Raw genomic sequence first — 15,238 nt, forward strand, 5'->3', positions numbered from 1 at the left:
CCTGGAACTCACTTTGTAGACCAGGCTGGCCTCGAACTCAGAAATCCGCCTGCCTCTGCCTCCCGAGTGCTGGGATTAAAGGCGTGCGCCACCACCACCTGGCTCCCTTTTAATCTTTTTTAATAATCAGTAAATACTTTTAAAAAAGACTTTTTTTACCATCTCCAAAATACAAAGATATACCTACTAATGAAACATGCAACAAAAAAAACCACTTTTGAGTCTTAAATTTAAAACACCAAATGCTCTTAGCCCAGTATCCATTGCCACAGAGGTCAGACTCAGGATAGGTCTTACTTTATCTTCCCCTTTGTTCTCTGAGGACTAAGTAACCTGTGGGGTACTCACACAATGTGCCTGTGATATAATACTAGTTCAAGAACTGTTTCTATTTGGGGGGTGGAGTAATAACATGTTAATGGAAAATTATTATAATATGGTCACTACTATGGTGGGAAAAGCTAAGGACACTCAACAACCTGAGTGGCACAACGAGTAGTAAGATGTTTAGTGGGCAAAAGCACTTGTCACTGAGTCTGTCCACCCGAGCTTGACCCCCCGGAACAACCCATGATAGAAAGAATCAACTCCCACAAGTTTCCTTCTGGCCTCCAAATGTGCATCGAGGCATGCACATGCCTACACACATACACACAACTCGTAAATGCAATCAAAATATTAAAAGACTAGTGTTGGCATCACCAGTGTAGGGAAATCACAGCTACACAGAGAGAGCAAGAGAATCTGGTGCATCAGAGGGGTGTTTGGGAGGAAACAGAACCAACGCACAGGAGTAAATGGCACAGAGACAAAGCCAGTTACAAGCAATGTGCAAGATTCCCAGCTTCTCTATCTGGAAAGCTGCATCTCACTGACCTACAAAATGAGGACGTAACCATAGTGAATGAGAGTGACTCTATTGGCAGGAGCTTTTCCTGGGCCATGCAGGGCACTCACCTGGGCTTGCTGCAGTATCTCCTGGTCTTCATTCAAACAGTGCTGCTTAGCAGGATGCTCCAGCTCTGTCAGGACCATGTCGTCCGCTGAGCTGGAGTTAATGTACAGAGCTGGTGGGTTGAAATCCCTGAAGCCCTAGGATGAAGCGTCTGGTTATATAACAAGCTAGAAAAGAAGAACAAGCTGGCAGCTTCAACTAGCACTGAAGGGTATTTTCTAACATTGGTAAGGTGGAAATTTCCATACCAATGCATCTTTAGTTACAAAAATAGCAGCAAGACGAGAAATTGTGTAGATGTACTATCACTAATTTCAAAATAAGAGAATGTTTTTCTTCTCTAGGAAAACATTAGATAACTAGATTCTTCGGGGTTAGAGGAATAGGTTAGGGCTAGGTCATTTGTTTTAAACAGAAGTTTTTGCCAGAGGATGAAGAACCATTAGAAAACTATGGAGTTGTTTGTAATTGGTGGTGGTAATGGCCTAGTTTCAGTGGTCACCTGGAAAGGAAGAGGGCGTCTGCATTAAGAATCCAGGAACCTAAGAAACTTTCCTAAGACTGAATAAATCAGTAGCTGCTCTTACTAAATTGTTTCATATCCTAAAGTGTGGCATTAATCAAAGTATGTTGAACAAAATATGCACCCTACCTTGGATGGAGCATTTTCTCGGCATACAATAGCATGGCCTTCTGTTCTCAAGACATGATGAAAATACACATCTTCATTTGAGGATGTATCACAAAGAAAAATATTAAGGATTCCGTCTATATACTCATCCACCACCCCCACTAATGGCTTCAGACCACATAGCTTCTGGAAGTGCAAAATAGCTCTGGATGTCCAGTCTTCCTAAAATACAATAGAGATGTTTATGTGATAAGATTTAGACACAAGTTACAGTAATCATGTTCAAAAATGAACTATTAGTGAACAAGAGTTTTAAGTGAAAAAACCAAAATTCCCCAAATCCAGAGTAACACATAAATTATGTATAATTTTAGGGTGAGAGACATCAAAAGAAAAATATGGTTAAATAAAATGACTAAAAACAATCATCCGATGAAAAGCTTTCAGAAATATCATATTATTTATTTTTAATAAGCTAAAAGACCAATCATCAAGGAAAAATCAAAAGCACTCAGAGATTCCACCTCAACTCAGCAAACACAGCTATCACCAGGAAAACCACAACAAATGCTGGAGAAGGCACAGGAAGAGGAGCCTGGGGAACTGCCAGGGTCCTATTAGCCCAGTTACCACGGAAACCAGTGTGGAGATTCCTCAAAAGGTGAAAATAATAACTGCACACAAGCTAACTGCTCTGCTTCTAGGTATACATTCAGAACCGAGGTCCGTTTACCACAGGGACAGCTGCTCACATGGTCACCATGGCACAGTTAGAGCACGGAGATTACTGACTCAGTGGTGGTGCCTACAGTGGATGAAAGATGAAGGGATAAAGCAGACATGTGTGCATGCATAACAGAGTTTTACTCAGCATTAACCACAATTAAATTATGTCCTTTGCAGGAAAATGAATGGACATAAAAACTGTCACATTAAGTGAATCATAATCGTACAAGCACAAGTGGGCCGCTTCCCTCTAAGAGTAAAAGCGGTAGCAGAGGTGATATAGAAGGTAAAAGGAAATATCTCATCATAAAAGAGTAATGGGGCAGATATGATCAATATATATTACATGTATGCATGAGAATGTAATAAATGAAACTTTATTTTATATACTATATGCTAATTTTAAAAGAAAAATAATAAAAAGGTTTGGAAAAAAATTAATTATCCACTGAGCAACTCTCATTTGGAAGGAAGGAAGGGAGGGAGGGAGGGAGGAAGGAAGGAAGGGAGGAAGGAAGAAGTAAGGTAAAGCCAGGCAGTGGTGGCACATGCCTTGGATCTTAGCACTCGGCAAGCAGACTCAGAATTTCTGAGTTCGAGGCCAGCCTTGCCTACAAAGTGAGTTCTAGAACAGCCAGGGTCACACAGAGAAACCTTGTCTTGAAAAAAACAAAAGTCAGTTAAAGATTATTAGGCTAACCTCAGAGGGAAAACATTTTTAATTCTAGGTAAATTATTTTAATATATCACAAAAGACCAAAGAACTTTAAGCTAATGACAAACTGTGATGCCAAAATGAAGGAGAGTGGGTTCTACTTCTGTCTTCAGAGAGCCTGCCCATCTGCACAAGTCCCAACCACAGTTCTGATTGTCCTAGCAGGTCAAAGGGACAGATATCAAAGCCAGGGCCTACAATGGTTGGGAGCCCACTCCCAGAAAAAAGGGAGGTGAATATACTAAGCTTCCCATGGATTTGTAGCTCCATTTTCACACCTCCAGAGTCAGCTACCAATCTTCAAGTTGTTAATTTACATCAGCACAACACACATCAGCAGGAGTTCTAGGCACTCAGTGAAAGCAAAGTAGATGCCTCTACAACCATCCTGACACACAGTCAAAGGCAAAGGCAGAGACACAGGGAGGGAGACGGAGACTGACCACAGGTCAGAACAGCTGCCTGAAAGGCTGACAAACCTGAGCTTAATGCTGAGGACCAAAGGATGAAGGAGAGACCCAACTCTCATAAGATGTCCTCTAGCATCCATGTATGCATGTGTGCGTGCCTTCACGCACGCACGCACTCATAGACACACTCTTTCTCTCATTTAAAATGGATACAACTGGACTAAATTTCAGAAAGTAAAAATACAATAAAAAAAAAAACCTAAAACCTTCATAAATTAATCCAGTAGCAGATTAGACAGGATTAAGAGTGAACTAGTAAGTGGAAGATAATTTAGAAAACAGTTGCTCACCATGTAAAGACACGGATATAAAAACACAGCTAAAAGATCTGGAAGAAAAACTTACCTTTAAACCTTTTAATTTTTGTTCCAGAAAGAGAGAGGCAGAAGCAGAGAAAATAAAAATATGAATATGGGGCATAGGCAATAACAACTTCAAATTCATAAGGTTTAATGAAAACTAATAACCCATAGATTTTAAAATGTCCAAAGAACAAAGCAGGTTAAATGCTAAATTCACACACGCAAGTAAACATATCACACTGTACATAAACATATCCTGAACTGAATGGAAGGGACAGAGTCTCTAAAACAGCTAATGACCAAGAGGACAAAGCAATGGTCAAGGATTTTCAAGGGACAAGCCACGGTTCTCTGAGGGGAAGGGGACCAGAGCTAGCCTAGGGACTGCCTCAGTGCACCGAGCCTGAGCCAACCCCAGGCTACACCTGGCAAAGCACAGCTGGTTGGGCTGTAAGTGGGCAGGCAGCCTGTGCTCTGCACGCACGACGCCCTGCACTCCACCCAGCCCAGGTATAGAGGAGTGCAGAGGAATGGTGGGTCCTTGGAACACTACTAAATGAGCCACCACATGACTCTCACAAGACAGAATCCTAAATAACACAGCTCAAGGAGAGGTAGTGTCCCCAGTGGTGGGATAGTTGACACGTTGAGAAATATGTAATTAGATCCAAATAGACACTATGAAAGTTTTTGTAACCCATTTCTTATTTTTTGTTTAAAAACAACTCTGAAAAAGAATAAAAATTCTAAAACACAAAACAAATATCCTCAAATTAATGTTTCATTTTCTTGCATTCCTTCAAGAACAGTTTACTCTGATTGTGTTATTATATATTAGATCATATAGAGATTAGATATTTGTTGAATATTCCCTTTTACCATTGTGTTAATTTTCATTATACTGTATAGCATAAACTATATTTTGTGTAAGAGCAACACGTATAATTTTATCATGTTATATGCATTAAATTGCTTAACAATTACAACTTTTATATTTTAAGGTATTATGTAAGGCATTTACACAAATATTTTGATAAAAATATACTACTGAATGTGAGACACTGTAAAATAACTGTTATAAAGTTGTTAATAAAGCTTGTCATATGAGGGCATGTCAAGAACAGAAGGGTTGCAGACACTAAGGGGCGGGGCATGTCATGGTCCTTATGCTCTGTTCTATTAAATGAAAAGATCACTTAAGGCAAGACAAGAGGAATGAGAACCCCAGTAGCTCCCAAATGTTAACACTTCCATATGCACAGCTTAATCAATTTGGGTAGAACTGACAAAACGCCAGAAAATGATATAGCTTAAACATATGAACATTAGTTTTTCATGACTCTATAGTCTTAGAATTCTAACTCAAGGTTTGAAAAGTTTCATTTCCTAGTGAGACAGCCTTCCTTTTTGCCATGGACTCATACAAGGAGTGAAAGAAAGAGGAGACAGAGGGAAGGGGGAGGGAAAGGAAAAGGTTGGGGGAGGGGAGGGGGGAGGGGGAGGGGGAGGGGGAATAGGCATGTGAATGAGATCAATTAAAGGAAGCAGAGATCAAGTAGTAAGAGGTAAAGACACAGAATAATTGGGGTCCATCCTAATGAGGCTCATTCTTATTTACTCTAAATTTAATGTTTTATTTCAAGAATATAATAATTCTAAGATCAAAGAGTTTATATATATATATATATATATATATATATATATATATATATACATACACACACACACACATATATATATATACAGTAAATACATTGATGCTCAATGCTTTACCAGGATACAACTACACACATAGAACATGCGCACGTGTGTGCGTGTGCGCAAACACACACACACACACACATATGCACACACACGTGAATCCCTCAGTCATGACCTATGAGGAAACCTAAGCTAGCTCAATGAGGAAAAAAATGAACTGATTTCTGGCTTTGTCTAAAAAAAGTTCTAACAGTTTATCTCAGCAATATTAATTTTCTAACCAATAATTTTGGCATTATAATACAGGCTTACAATTATTATCAAAACTTAGTATCACAGAGACAAAATAATTCATCTATACCGAGATCCAAGCATGGAGCTGGAGAGACGGCTCAGTGGTTAAGAGCGCTTGCTACTCCTGCAGAGGGCCTGGTTCATTTCCTGGTGCCCTTGGGGAGGTTAAAATCACCTGTAAGGTCACTTCTAGGGGTTCCCAGGCCTTGTTCTAGTCTCTGTGTGAACTGAATATACTTGTTATACATACATTCAGGTTAAACACCCATAAGCGTAAAATTAAGAAAGATTGCAACTCGTAAGACCTATGGTAGTATTAACTTTGTCAGGGGTATGAAGCTGCTGTCCGTCAGTCAGGAAGGTGAGTTCCAAGAAGAAGCACATCCTACGATTATGTTTAAAAAGTTCATTCTAAAGCTGGGCGTGGTGGAGCTCTCCTTTAATCCCAGCACTCGGGAGGCAGAGGCAGGTGGATTTCTGAGTTCGAGGCCAGCCTGGTCTACAAAGTGAGTTCCAGGACAGCCAGGGCTATACAGAGAAACCCCATCTCAAAAAAACAAACAAAACAAACAAACAAACAAACAAACAAAAACAAAAAAATAAGTAAAAGTTCATTCTAAGTAATGTATAGTATTTTAGAAAATCAACTTTAAGTTCTTATTGATGTTGATTTATTTCCACTTGGATGTCTTCTAATCACACCCTTCAGAGACATCATTATCTTTTGCCCCAGGTGCTTCCTTTTTCTTATAAGATCCATCCAACATGAGCAGCTGAACTGTCTTGTCTAATACAGAAAGCCAGGTATCACGTTAGAATGCGCCAACATATGACTAGTCCATGGTGTTCAGTTCTTCATGCTGTATCTGAGGGTTCGTAGCCTTTGTCACGCTGAGACGGCTCCTCCACTCCTACCCCAGGATATTTTTCATGAAGTCATGTTGGATTTTGTCAAAGTATCTATTGAGATGATCACATGAGTTTGTCTTTATGTTCACTTATAAGATTGATTCTATTTATGCTGAGCTGTCCCCTTCATCTCCAGGACCAAGCCAATTACAGCCAACATCACCCTAGCTGGAACAACACTCAAAGCAATACCATTGATATCAGTAAGGAGACAGGGCTGGGCACCTCCAGTCCTTTTCAGCATAGTTCTTAACATCCATCCCAGTTAGAGAAATAAACAAGGGAAGAAAATTCAAGGAACACAAATAGTCAAAGTCAGATTTGAAGATAATATGAATTTTTACACAGAAGGCTCCAAAATTCCACTAGAAAACTTCTAGAGCTGATCATCATTAACAAAGTGGAATGGTACAAAATCAACTTACCTAATTCAGTAGTCACTTTATGTAATAATAACAGACATGCTAAGAGTTCATAGAAACACATCCACTCAGTGTAGCATTAAAAAATAAAATATGTAGGAAAAAAACAGAACCAGGAATGTGAATGAGCTATAAAACAAAAATTTTTAACCTCTTAAGAAAGTGACAGAGGGCCGGGCAGTGGTGGCCACATGCCTTTAATCCTAGCACTTGGGAGGCAGAGGCAGGCGGATTTCTGAGTTCGAGGCCAGCCTGGTCTACAGAGTGAGTTCCAGGACACCCAGGGCTATACAGAGAAACCCTGTCTCAAAACAAAACAAAACAAAACAAGAAGAAAGTGACAGAGGAAGACACTAGAAAATGGAGAGGTCTTCTGAGCTCATGGGCAGTGGAATTAATATTGTGAATATGGCCATCCTAACAAAAGCAATGTATATATTCAGTCCCATCCCAATAAAAATCCCTTATCATTCTCCATAGAAACAGAAGGGGAAAAAAAATCCTAAAATTCACACAGAAGCACCCAGGGCATTAGCCCAGGCAGTCCTGAGTACAGACAGCAGTGCTGAAAGGACTATGGTGCCACTTCAACTGTACCACAGAGCTGTAGCAATATAACCATGACACTGGCACAAAAGCAGGTATGTAGGCCCATCAAAGAAACCAGAAGACCCAAAAGTGAGTGTATGTAACTACTCTCAGTGGTCAACAGCATAGCCCTATTTTAGACAGTAACAAACTTACACTATAGCACTCCACTCCCGTAAGATTATAATGGGCCTCAAAAATTCCTATTGCTTAGCAACACTGTGTGTCACCATAGCACAACACCCTGCTCACATTTGTGGTGGTATTGGTACAAATAAACAGTGCTGTGAGTCATTTGAAAGTACACCAAGGGCAGGTATGCACAGTGTGTGGTAATAAGTGACTGCTCCTGGTTTACAGATCAGTTTACACACTCCAGCCTATCCTATATCCCAGGCCAACAAGAGCAACTTAAAATGTCTCAATGCCTGTGCCACTCTCCTGCCTGCCACGTCTTCTTTTTGCGCTGTGTGAGGCCTTCTTGATTAGTCTAAACAAAACTAGGCATACTTCCTTTGGCGTCTCTCATAACCAGAGCAAGTGAGAGCCACTAAAGGCATTGCTCCACCTCAATTCTTTTAATCAGCATTAAAAGCATTTCAGTGACATGTTTCTAGAAGTGGAGAGATGCATTCCCACCTGCTCTAATTTTAAATAAGAGCTTCTTTGCAAATTCAGTACCCGGAGAAATCAAAAGGGACAGAGACATAGATCTCATTAGGACACGATGCACGTGTCCCACTTGTCTGTCTCTCATACGACACACAATCGTTTCATGTGTCACCTGTGTGTCCTGAGAACTCAGAACCATTATTGATACTAAGGACGCGCCTGTATCTTTGCTGACTAATGATAAACAAGCAAACCTACCTCTGCGGGCCTCACCCATGCCAAAGAGCAGGGGATAGCCTGAGCCGGAAGCTTTGTGTAGCAGCATCTGCAGAAAGCCAAATATATGACTGTTTAACCACGGATATACACTGCTTTTTATTGACTCTATGATCTATTTCTTGTTTTGCTATTCAGGCCATTTCAATTAATTTGTGACACTTTAACGTTTTTGTACTTTAAAAATAATTTTAAAATAAATTACAAGTCATAGTTTTTCGAGAGAATCATGTAGACAAAAGCCCCAGAAGGAGCCATTCAAGCCCCTGGCTTGTAAGTGTCCCTCTCAGCATGAACCTGAGTCGTTTTCTTAATAAAAGACAGAATTTTATTCTCACAGTCCATTCAAACTAATAATCAAGTGAAAGAAGACAAGAGAGGCAACAGCCTGTCCTTGTGAGCAAGTGAAGCGGGTGGGGCAAGGTGGGGGGAGAGGCTTGGTGATTAACAGCCTGCTGCTGTTGCAGAGGACTGAGAACTGAATTCATTTCCCAGCTCCCCCCCCCCCCGCCTGCCCTCCTGCCTGTAACTGCAGCACCAGGGAAGCCTGCAGCTTTAGCCCCTGTGAGCACCCGATTACATATGTACACACACAGTTTATAAAAGCAAATATTCTAAAAAGATAGAAAATGATCATTTGCCTTACGATAAGGGCTGTAAAGAGGAATAAACGGAAGATGGCAAGGGACCAAAGATCCCAGTCCCAAAGTTCCATGACTCAGAATCCCCCTTTCCCGGTATCCCTGTTAATTCACTCACTTGAGGAACCTCAGCGAGGATTTCTGCACAGTTCCGATATTTCCGAAATCTGGGTAGAACACTTCAACTTCCCTTTTCCCAAGGATCCGATGGATAATAACCCGGTACCACCACTTGTCCTCAGAGATCCTTACACAACAGAGATGTCCTGGCTGGATAAAATACTCTGGCATAATGTACCGGTCAGAGACCAGCTGGTTGGAGTAGCAGCGTCTGTAGATTCCACAATACAGAAAACCATGGAGTAAGAGAAAAAAAAGATCATTTTACTGCTGTACCAAGAGCAAGAAAGTCTTAGCAAAAAGTAAAGAAAACTGTAATTTTCTGATTTGTTAATGCCTATTAATGTCAATTTCGTTATCCAAATTCTTTTCATTAACAAATTCCTTCCAAATATGAAAATTACACACTTGTTATCTTATACTCTCTGAATATAATCTAACTTCATTCCCCAGAAGTTCCTAAAATGGATACTTTCCTGCATTTGTGGCTCACAGAAGATCTGGGAAGAGGGGACAGAAAGATGGTAAGAGCCAGACACCAGGAACTCTGCTGTGAGATGCACAGCACAGACAAGACCAGGAGAATGACAGTGCCAAGGGACATAGCAATGTGGAAGGGAATGTCGGTGGGGTCTCACGCCTACACAAAGAACTGCAGGCCACCAGTAACTTCTAGAAGGAGAACCGGCCTCTCCCAGGAATAAGCCTCAGTACTGGTTATCCAATGCAGAGTGGTCAGCCCTAAAACAACATACACAGAACCAAGTTGTGTTTCTATATACTTGTGATACACATACATACATGTGCATGGAACAATAATCAAAGAAAAAAAGGTCATCGGCTTGAAGGGGGAGAAGTGGGTGGGTGGGAGGGGTTCCAGGGAGGACAGGGGCAGGCAGAGGAGTGATGCAATTCTAGTTCAACTAAAAATGTTCTTTAAAAAAAGCATTAGTGGCTCACTAATGCCCAAATGTAAGAGTCTCTCCAGCCTACCTTCCTTCATGTTCTTGGATACTCCATCTCCACAGTTCCCTCCTAGTCCCTCCTTATCGATATGCTTAATAGCTCAGTGTTGCCTTCAAAATCTGGGTTCTTTGGAGTGTTTAAACCAGAAACCTAGGTTCAAATCCTGACTTCCTTGCTTACAAGGTCAGTGGCTGGATGGGCTGTGTTTGAGGACAGCGGCTTCAGAAGTCCTCCACGCCTGTCACTCTCTCTGACATCTCCCCTGCTTTCAGCTCATTTCACTACGGGTGACTCTCCCAGCATCCCAAGCTTCACAGCTTGAACTTGCAACTGCCTGGAAGCCATTCTAAATGTGCTCTCCTCCTCCCCACTCTCTGTTCCTTTCCTCTTGGTAAGAAGATACCCACATCTTAACTAGCCATAGAGACTTACTGGGACCTAGCTATTTGAATAAAAAGTTCTAGTTAATAGGATCTAAGAAAAAGTATACAAAGTATACAGAAATATATAAATTACTATATACTTTATCACAATTTTTGAAAAATTAAAATGAAAACTTCAAGTTGTGGCTTTCAAAGCAATGAATGATATGGCTCACAATCTCTATCTCCTTCTCATTGGCTAAGAGGGGACCTAAGAGATGGTGGAAAGCTACATCCAAAGAGGCAACACATTATCTGGAACAAAGGACAGGAACCATCAACGTCCTTAACATCACCAAGCGCCCACGTTTGCACCAATGTCTCGGTCGGGACTACTTCAGGAAGAGATAAACCCTATCTTCTCCATGTGACCACAGCTACACATAATTCTCACTGCCAAGTCTCCACTGCCAACTCTTCGATGCTCACTTGAGAGACAGTGAGTGGGAATGTCTAGTTTCTCTCACCCCAGAAACCTAGCTTCTCATACCTATTCAGTCTCTGAGCCAACATTCTTCATGCAGAGAATACTTCACATTCTCTCCCCAATTCTTTCTACTCCCTTTCTTATCAACTGAAAGGTTTACTTGTCTAATTTTGCTCTAGACTGTTCCTTTCTGCTCCCCCTCCCCCTCCCTCCTTCCTTTTCTTTCCCCCTCCCTCCCCCCTCAGACTTGCCCATTTACTTTCTTTTCTTCGCCTCATTCATTTTCCACACTATGAATCGAGTTCTCCTTCTAGATCTCCTGTCTAATACCAGTTTTTCACCACTGTGACCAAATATCCAGCACGAACAACTAAGGACAGTTTCAGGGACCTCAGCCAATGATTATGTCTTCACTGTGGTGAAGCAGAACATGGGAGGGAACATGTGGTGAACCAGAGCTGTTATTATCTCCTGGCAGTCAGTAGGCAGAGAGCAGATGGGACAGGGACATGCTATGGCCTCCAAGGACACTTTCCCAGTGACATACTTCCTCTAGCTAACTCTTACTTCCCATTTTAAACCACTTCCCAAGAATGCCTCTAAATTATGGGGCCATCAATGGACTGATCCACTGATCATGAGCCAGGTGCCTTACAATCCAGTCATTCAGCTGAACACTCAGGAGTGCACTGAGTCTTTGGGGACACTTCCTATCTAAGGTTTAAGAAGGTCCTCCCCAATCCTTTAAGAAAGAGGTTTCAGTGGCTTCTGTCTGAAAGGACGCCTTCCTGTAGTGCTCACGATTCAGCTTTTACGTCTTCCAAACGCATCCCCTGCCAATGTCACTAGTGCTAACTCCAGTATGTTCTTAGTTGTTCCCAAGGCACACCATCCAATCCTTCACTAATGTTTGACATTAGTGCCAGAATATATCTATTCTCAACAGGCAAAATTTGCTTTTGACACCTTGCTCAAATATCAACTATGAAGCAGCTTTCCCAGACAGATCTACTGCCCCCTCCACAGCTTTTTTATCTCCCTGGTTATCTTCCCTGCTTTGGTGTGCTCACACAGGCAAAGACCATGTCTTACATATGTGTCCTTGTCCCAGGACCTCAGCAAGCAGTCTGTGAACAGCTACAGTGTAGTGGCAGCACCAGGCTGGGGAGGTGGCTGGGTTGGTAAGGTGCTTGCTTGTACAAGCACGAAGGCCTGAGTCTGATCTTCAGAACCCACTGCAGCAAGTGCAGCAGCAAGCGCTTCTACTGAGGATGTGGAGACCAGAGACTGTGGGGCTCACCAGCCAGCTAGCCTAACCTCATTAACAGACCACAGTCTAGTGAGAGCCTGTCTCAAAGAACTCTTCTTACATTTTCCAATTTCATATGCATGCATGAACAGTTCCTAAGAGATGGCAACCCAAGGCTGGCCTCTGGTCTCCATATGTGTATGTACACACATAAATACACATATGTACACAAACAGCAGCCAACACTGAACTAGATTCTAATGCTTTACTTTGTACAGCTCTGTAGCAGTCACTAGATTACTCCAATCTGCAGACAAGGTTAGACCAAAAGAAGCTGAATAATGTACAGATCTCAGAGAAGATAAGAATACTTTAAAACATGTACTAAGTCTTACAGACATAGTAGAATAGAATATAATTTTTCTAATGTGTATGTGAGTGTCTGCATGTATGTATGTATGTATGTGTGTGTGTGTGTGTGTGTGTGTGTGTGTGCGCGCGTGCGTGCACACTAATGTAACATGGAGGCCAGAAAGACAACCTCAGGTACCACTGTCAAGAATGCCATCTACCTCCTTTGAGACGAGGTCTGTGATTGGTCTAGAGCTCATCAACTATGTTAGACTAGCTGAACAGTGAGTGCTAGGACTACAGGTGCTTGCCACCATGTCTGGAATTTTTACTGAGTTTTAGAGATAAAAGTCAGGTCTCTGTGTTCACATAGCAAGCACTTTACAAAGCTATCAATCAAGCTAGGATAGTACTTCTTTCTAAGGTATTACTATTCAACTTATGCCAGGTAACTTGGTATCATAAATATATAATATGGTAAAATAAGAAAAATATGGGATGCTTTTGTAAATACAAAAACTATTATTTTATGTGACACAACATAATCAGAAATTGTTTACAAATGAATTTATAGTGACTGAATCTATTCACATCTTATATAGTGTTTATTAACATAGGACAGAGTTTTTTAGTAGACTAAAAACCAAGTACAGTCCATAAACCCTTGGGGCCTTGACAGCCTTCTTGTAAGCCCACACAATTTAAGCTATTTTCATAATATGACTAAAATCTTGCTCCTTGACATTGCCCTGGTACTGTAAAAGCAACAATAGGTAAAATGCCAGGTACCTTAGCTGAGTTAAGGCAGTGTCAAAACTGTTGTCACTTGTCAACACATTTTAGTTAAACAAACAAACAAACAAACAAAAAGCAACCAACAAGGGCTGGAGAGATGGCTCAGAGGTTAAGAGCACTGACTGCTTTTCCAGAGGTCCTGAGTTCAATTCCCAGCAACCACATGGTAGCTCACAACCATCTGTAATGGAATCTGATGCCCTCTTCTGGTGTGTCTGAAGACAACAACAGTGCACTCACATATATAAAATAAACAAATCTTAAAAAAAACAAAAAAAAAACAAAAAAAAACAACAAACCAGTATCACTTAAATCAATACCACTTAAGAATGCCCTTGAAGCCAAAGCCAGGATTGGTGGCACACACCTTGAGTTCCAAGATAGCTAGGGCTACACAGAGAAACTCTGTCTCCAAAAAAAAAAAAAAAGTCCTTGATAAGGCAGGACAAGTCAATTATTATCTATTGACAAAAAATCCTGAAGTACATACACAGTACTCCCAAGAATCCCAAGGAAAAGCACTTTGTATTTGAACTATGACCTAAACTAACTAGCCTTTGGTGGGGACCCAAATTTCACCTGTAGGACCTGGAATGACGCTCAGTGGTGAAAGGGCATGTACTACTTTTGCAGAGGACCCAAGCTCTGTTCCCAGCACCCACATCTGGCAGCTCCCAACCACTGTAGCTACGGCTCCGGGGGGCCTGCAATCGTCTGACTTCCATGGGCATGTGTATTCACACGCACACACTCCCACACAGACACATAACAAAATCATCTTTTAAAAATAATAACCGGGCTGGTGAGATGGCTCAGTGGGTAAGAGCACCCGGCTGCTCTTCCAAAGGTCCAGAGTTCAAATCCCAGCAACCACATGGTGGCTCAAAACCATCTGTAACAAGATCTGATACCCTCTTCTGGAGTGTCTGAAGACAGCTACAGTGTACTTACATATAATAATAAATAAATAAATTTAAAAAAAAAAAATAATAACCAAGCCAAGCAAGGTAGCACACACCTTAAATGCCAAGGCTTTGGGAGGTAGAGGTAAGAGGGTATCTGTGAGCTTGAGGCCAGCCTGGTCTACATGGTGAGACCCTGTCTCAAAAAAACAAAACAAAAACGACAAAAAAAGAAAGAAAAAATGATAAGTAGTTGATTTTCTTTTTCTTTTGGTTTTTCGAGACAGGGTTTCTCTGTGTAGCTCTGGCTATCCTAGAACTCACTTTGTAGACCAGGCTGACCTTGAACTCAGAAATCTGCCTGCCTCTGCCTCCCAAGTGCTGGGATTAAAGGTGTGCACAAGTACCTGGCGGTAGTTGATTTTCAATGTAACACCATTTGCATTAAAACTACTAATGTGATGGTAAAGATTAAGCTTTAAAGTTTAAAATTACTATGCTTGAGAACTACAAAACAAACAACACACCTCTAACCTATAAATTCTAGTCGACCAAGGACAGATAACGTCTGGACTGCTGGGGGTTATTCTTGTAATTGCCTGCTCTTGTTCTTCAAAGATAACAAGCCATGTGTTTTTGCTTCTCCAAACAAGCTTGCTTGACCCTGGCTGCACATAGGAAGGGTCTGTGTATGAGTGCACATAGGAAGGGTCTGTGTATGAGTGCACATAGGAAGGGTCTGTGTATGAGTGCACATAGGAAGG

The 15,238-nt window shown here is 41.3% G+C and overlaps 1 protein-coding gene across 1 annotated transcript in view; it reads right to left on the bottom strand.

The window, feature by feature from the left end:
- The window catches only part of Tdrd5 (tudor domain containing 5), a 49,357-nt gene that overhangs the window by 13,488 nt on the left and 20,631 nt on the right, over window positions 1–15,238 (bottom strand). Inside the window, exons 10-13 of the mRNA XM_021198828.2 lie at window positions 9,361–9,573; window positions 8,584–8,650; window positions 1,608–1,808; window positions 958–1,092 (exon numbers count right to left, since the gene is read on the bottom strand). Coding sequence (XP_021054487.1) covers window positions 958–1,092; window positions 1,608–1,808; window positions 8,584–8,650; window positions 9,361–9,573 — 616 coding nt within the window. The remainder of the gene's footprint in view (window positions 1–957; window positions 1,093–1,607; window positions 1,809–8,583; window positions 8,651–9,360; window positions 9,574–15,238) is intronic.

The sequence above is a fragment of the Mus pahari genome, chromosome 5 (genome assembly GCF_900095145.1).
Source record: "Mus pahari chromosome 5, PAHARI_EIJ_v1.1, whole genome shotgun sequence".
Classification (NCBI taxonomy): Eukaryota; Metazoa; Chordata; class Mammalia; order Rodentia; family Muridae; genus Mus; species Mus pahari.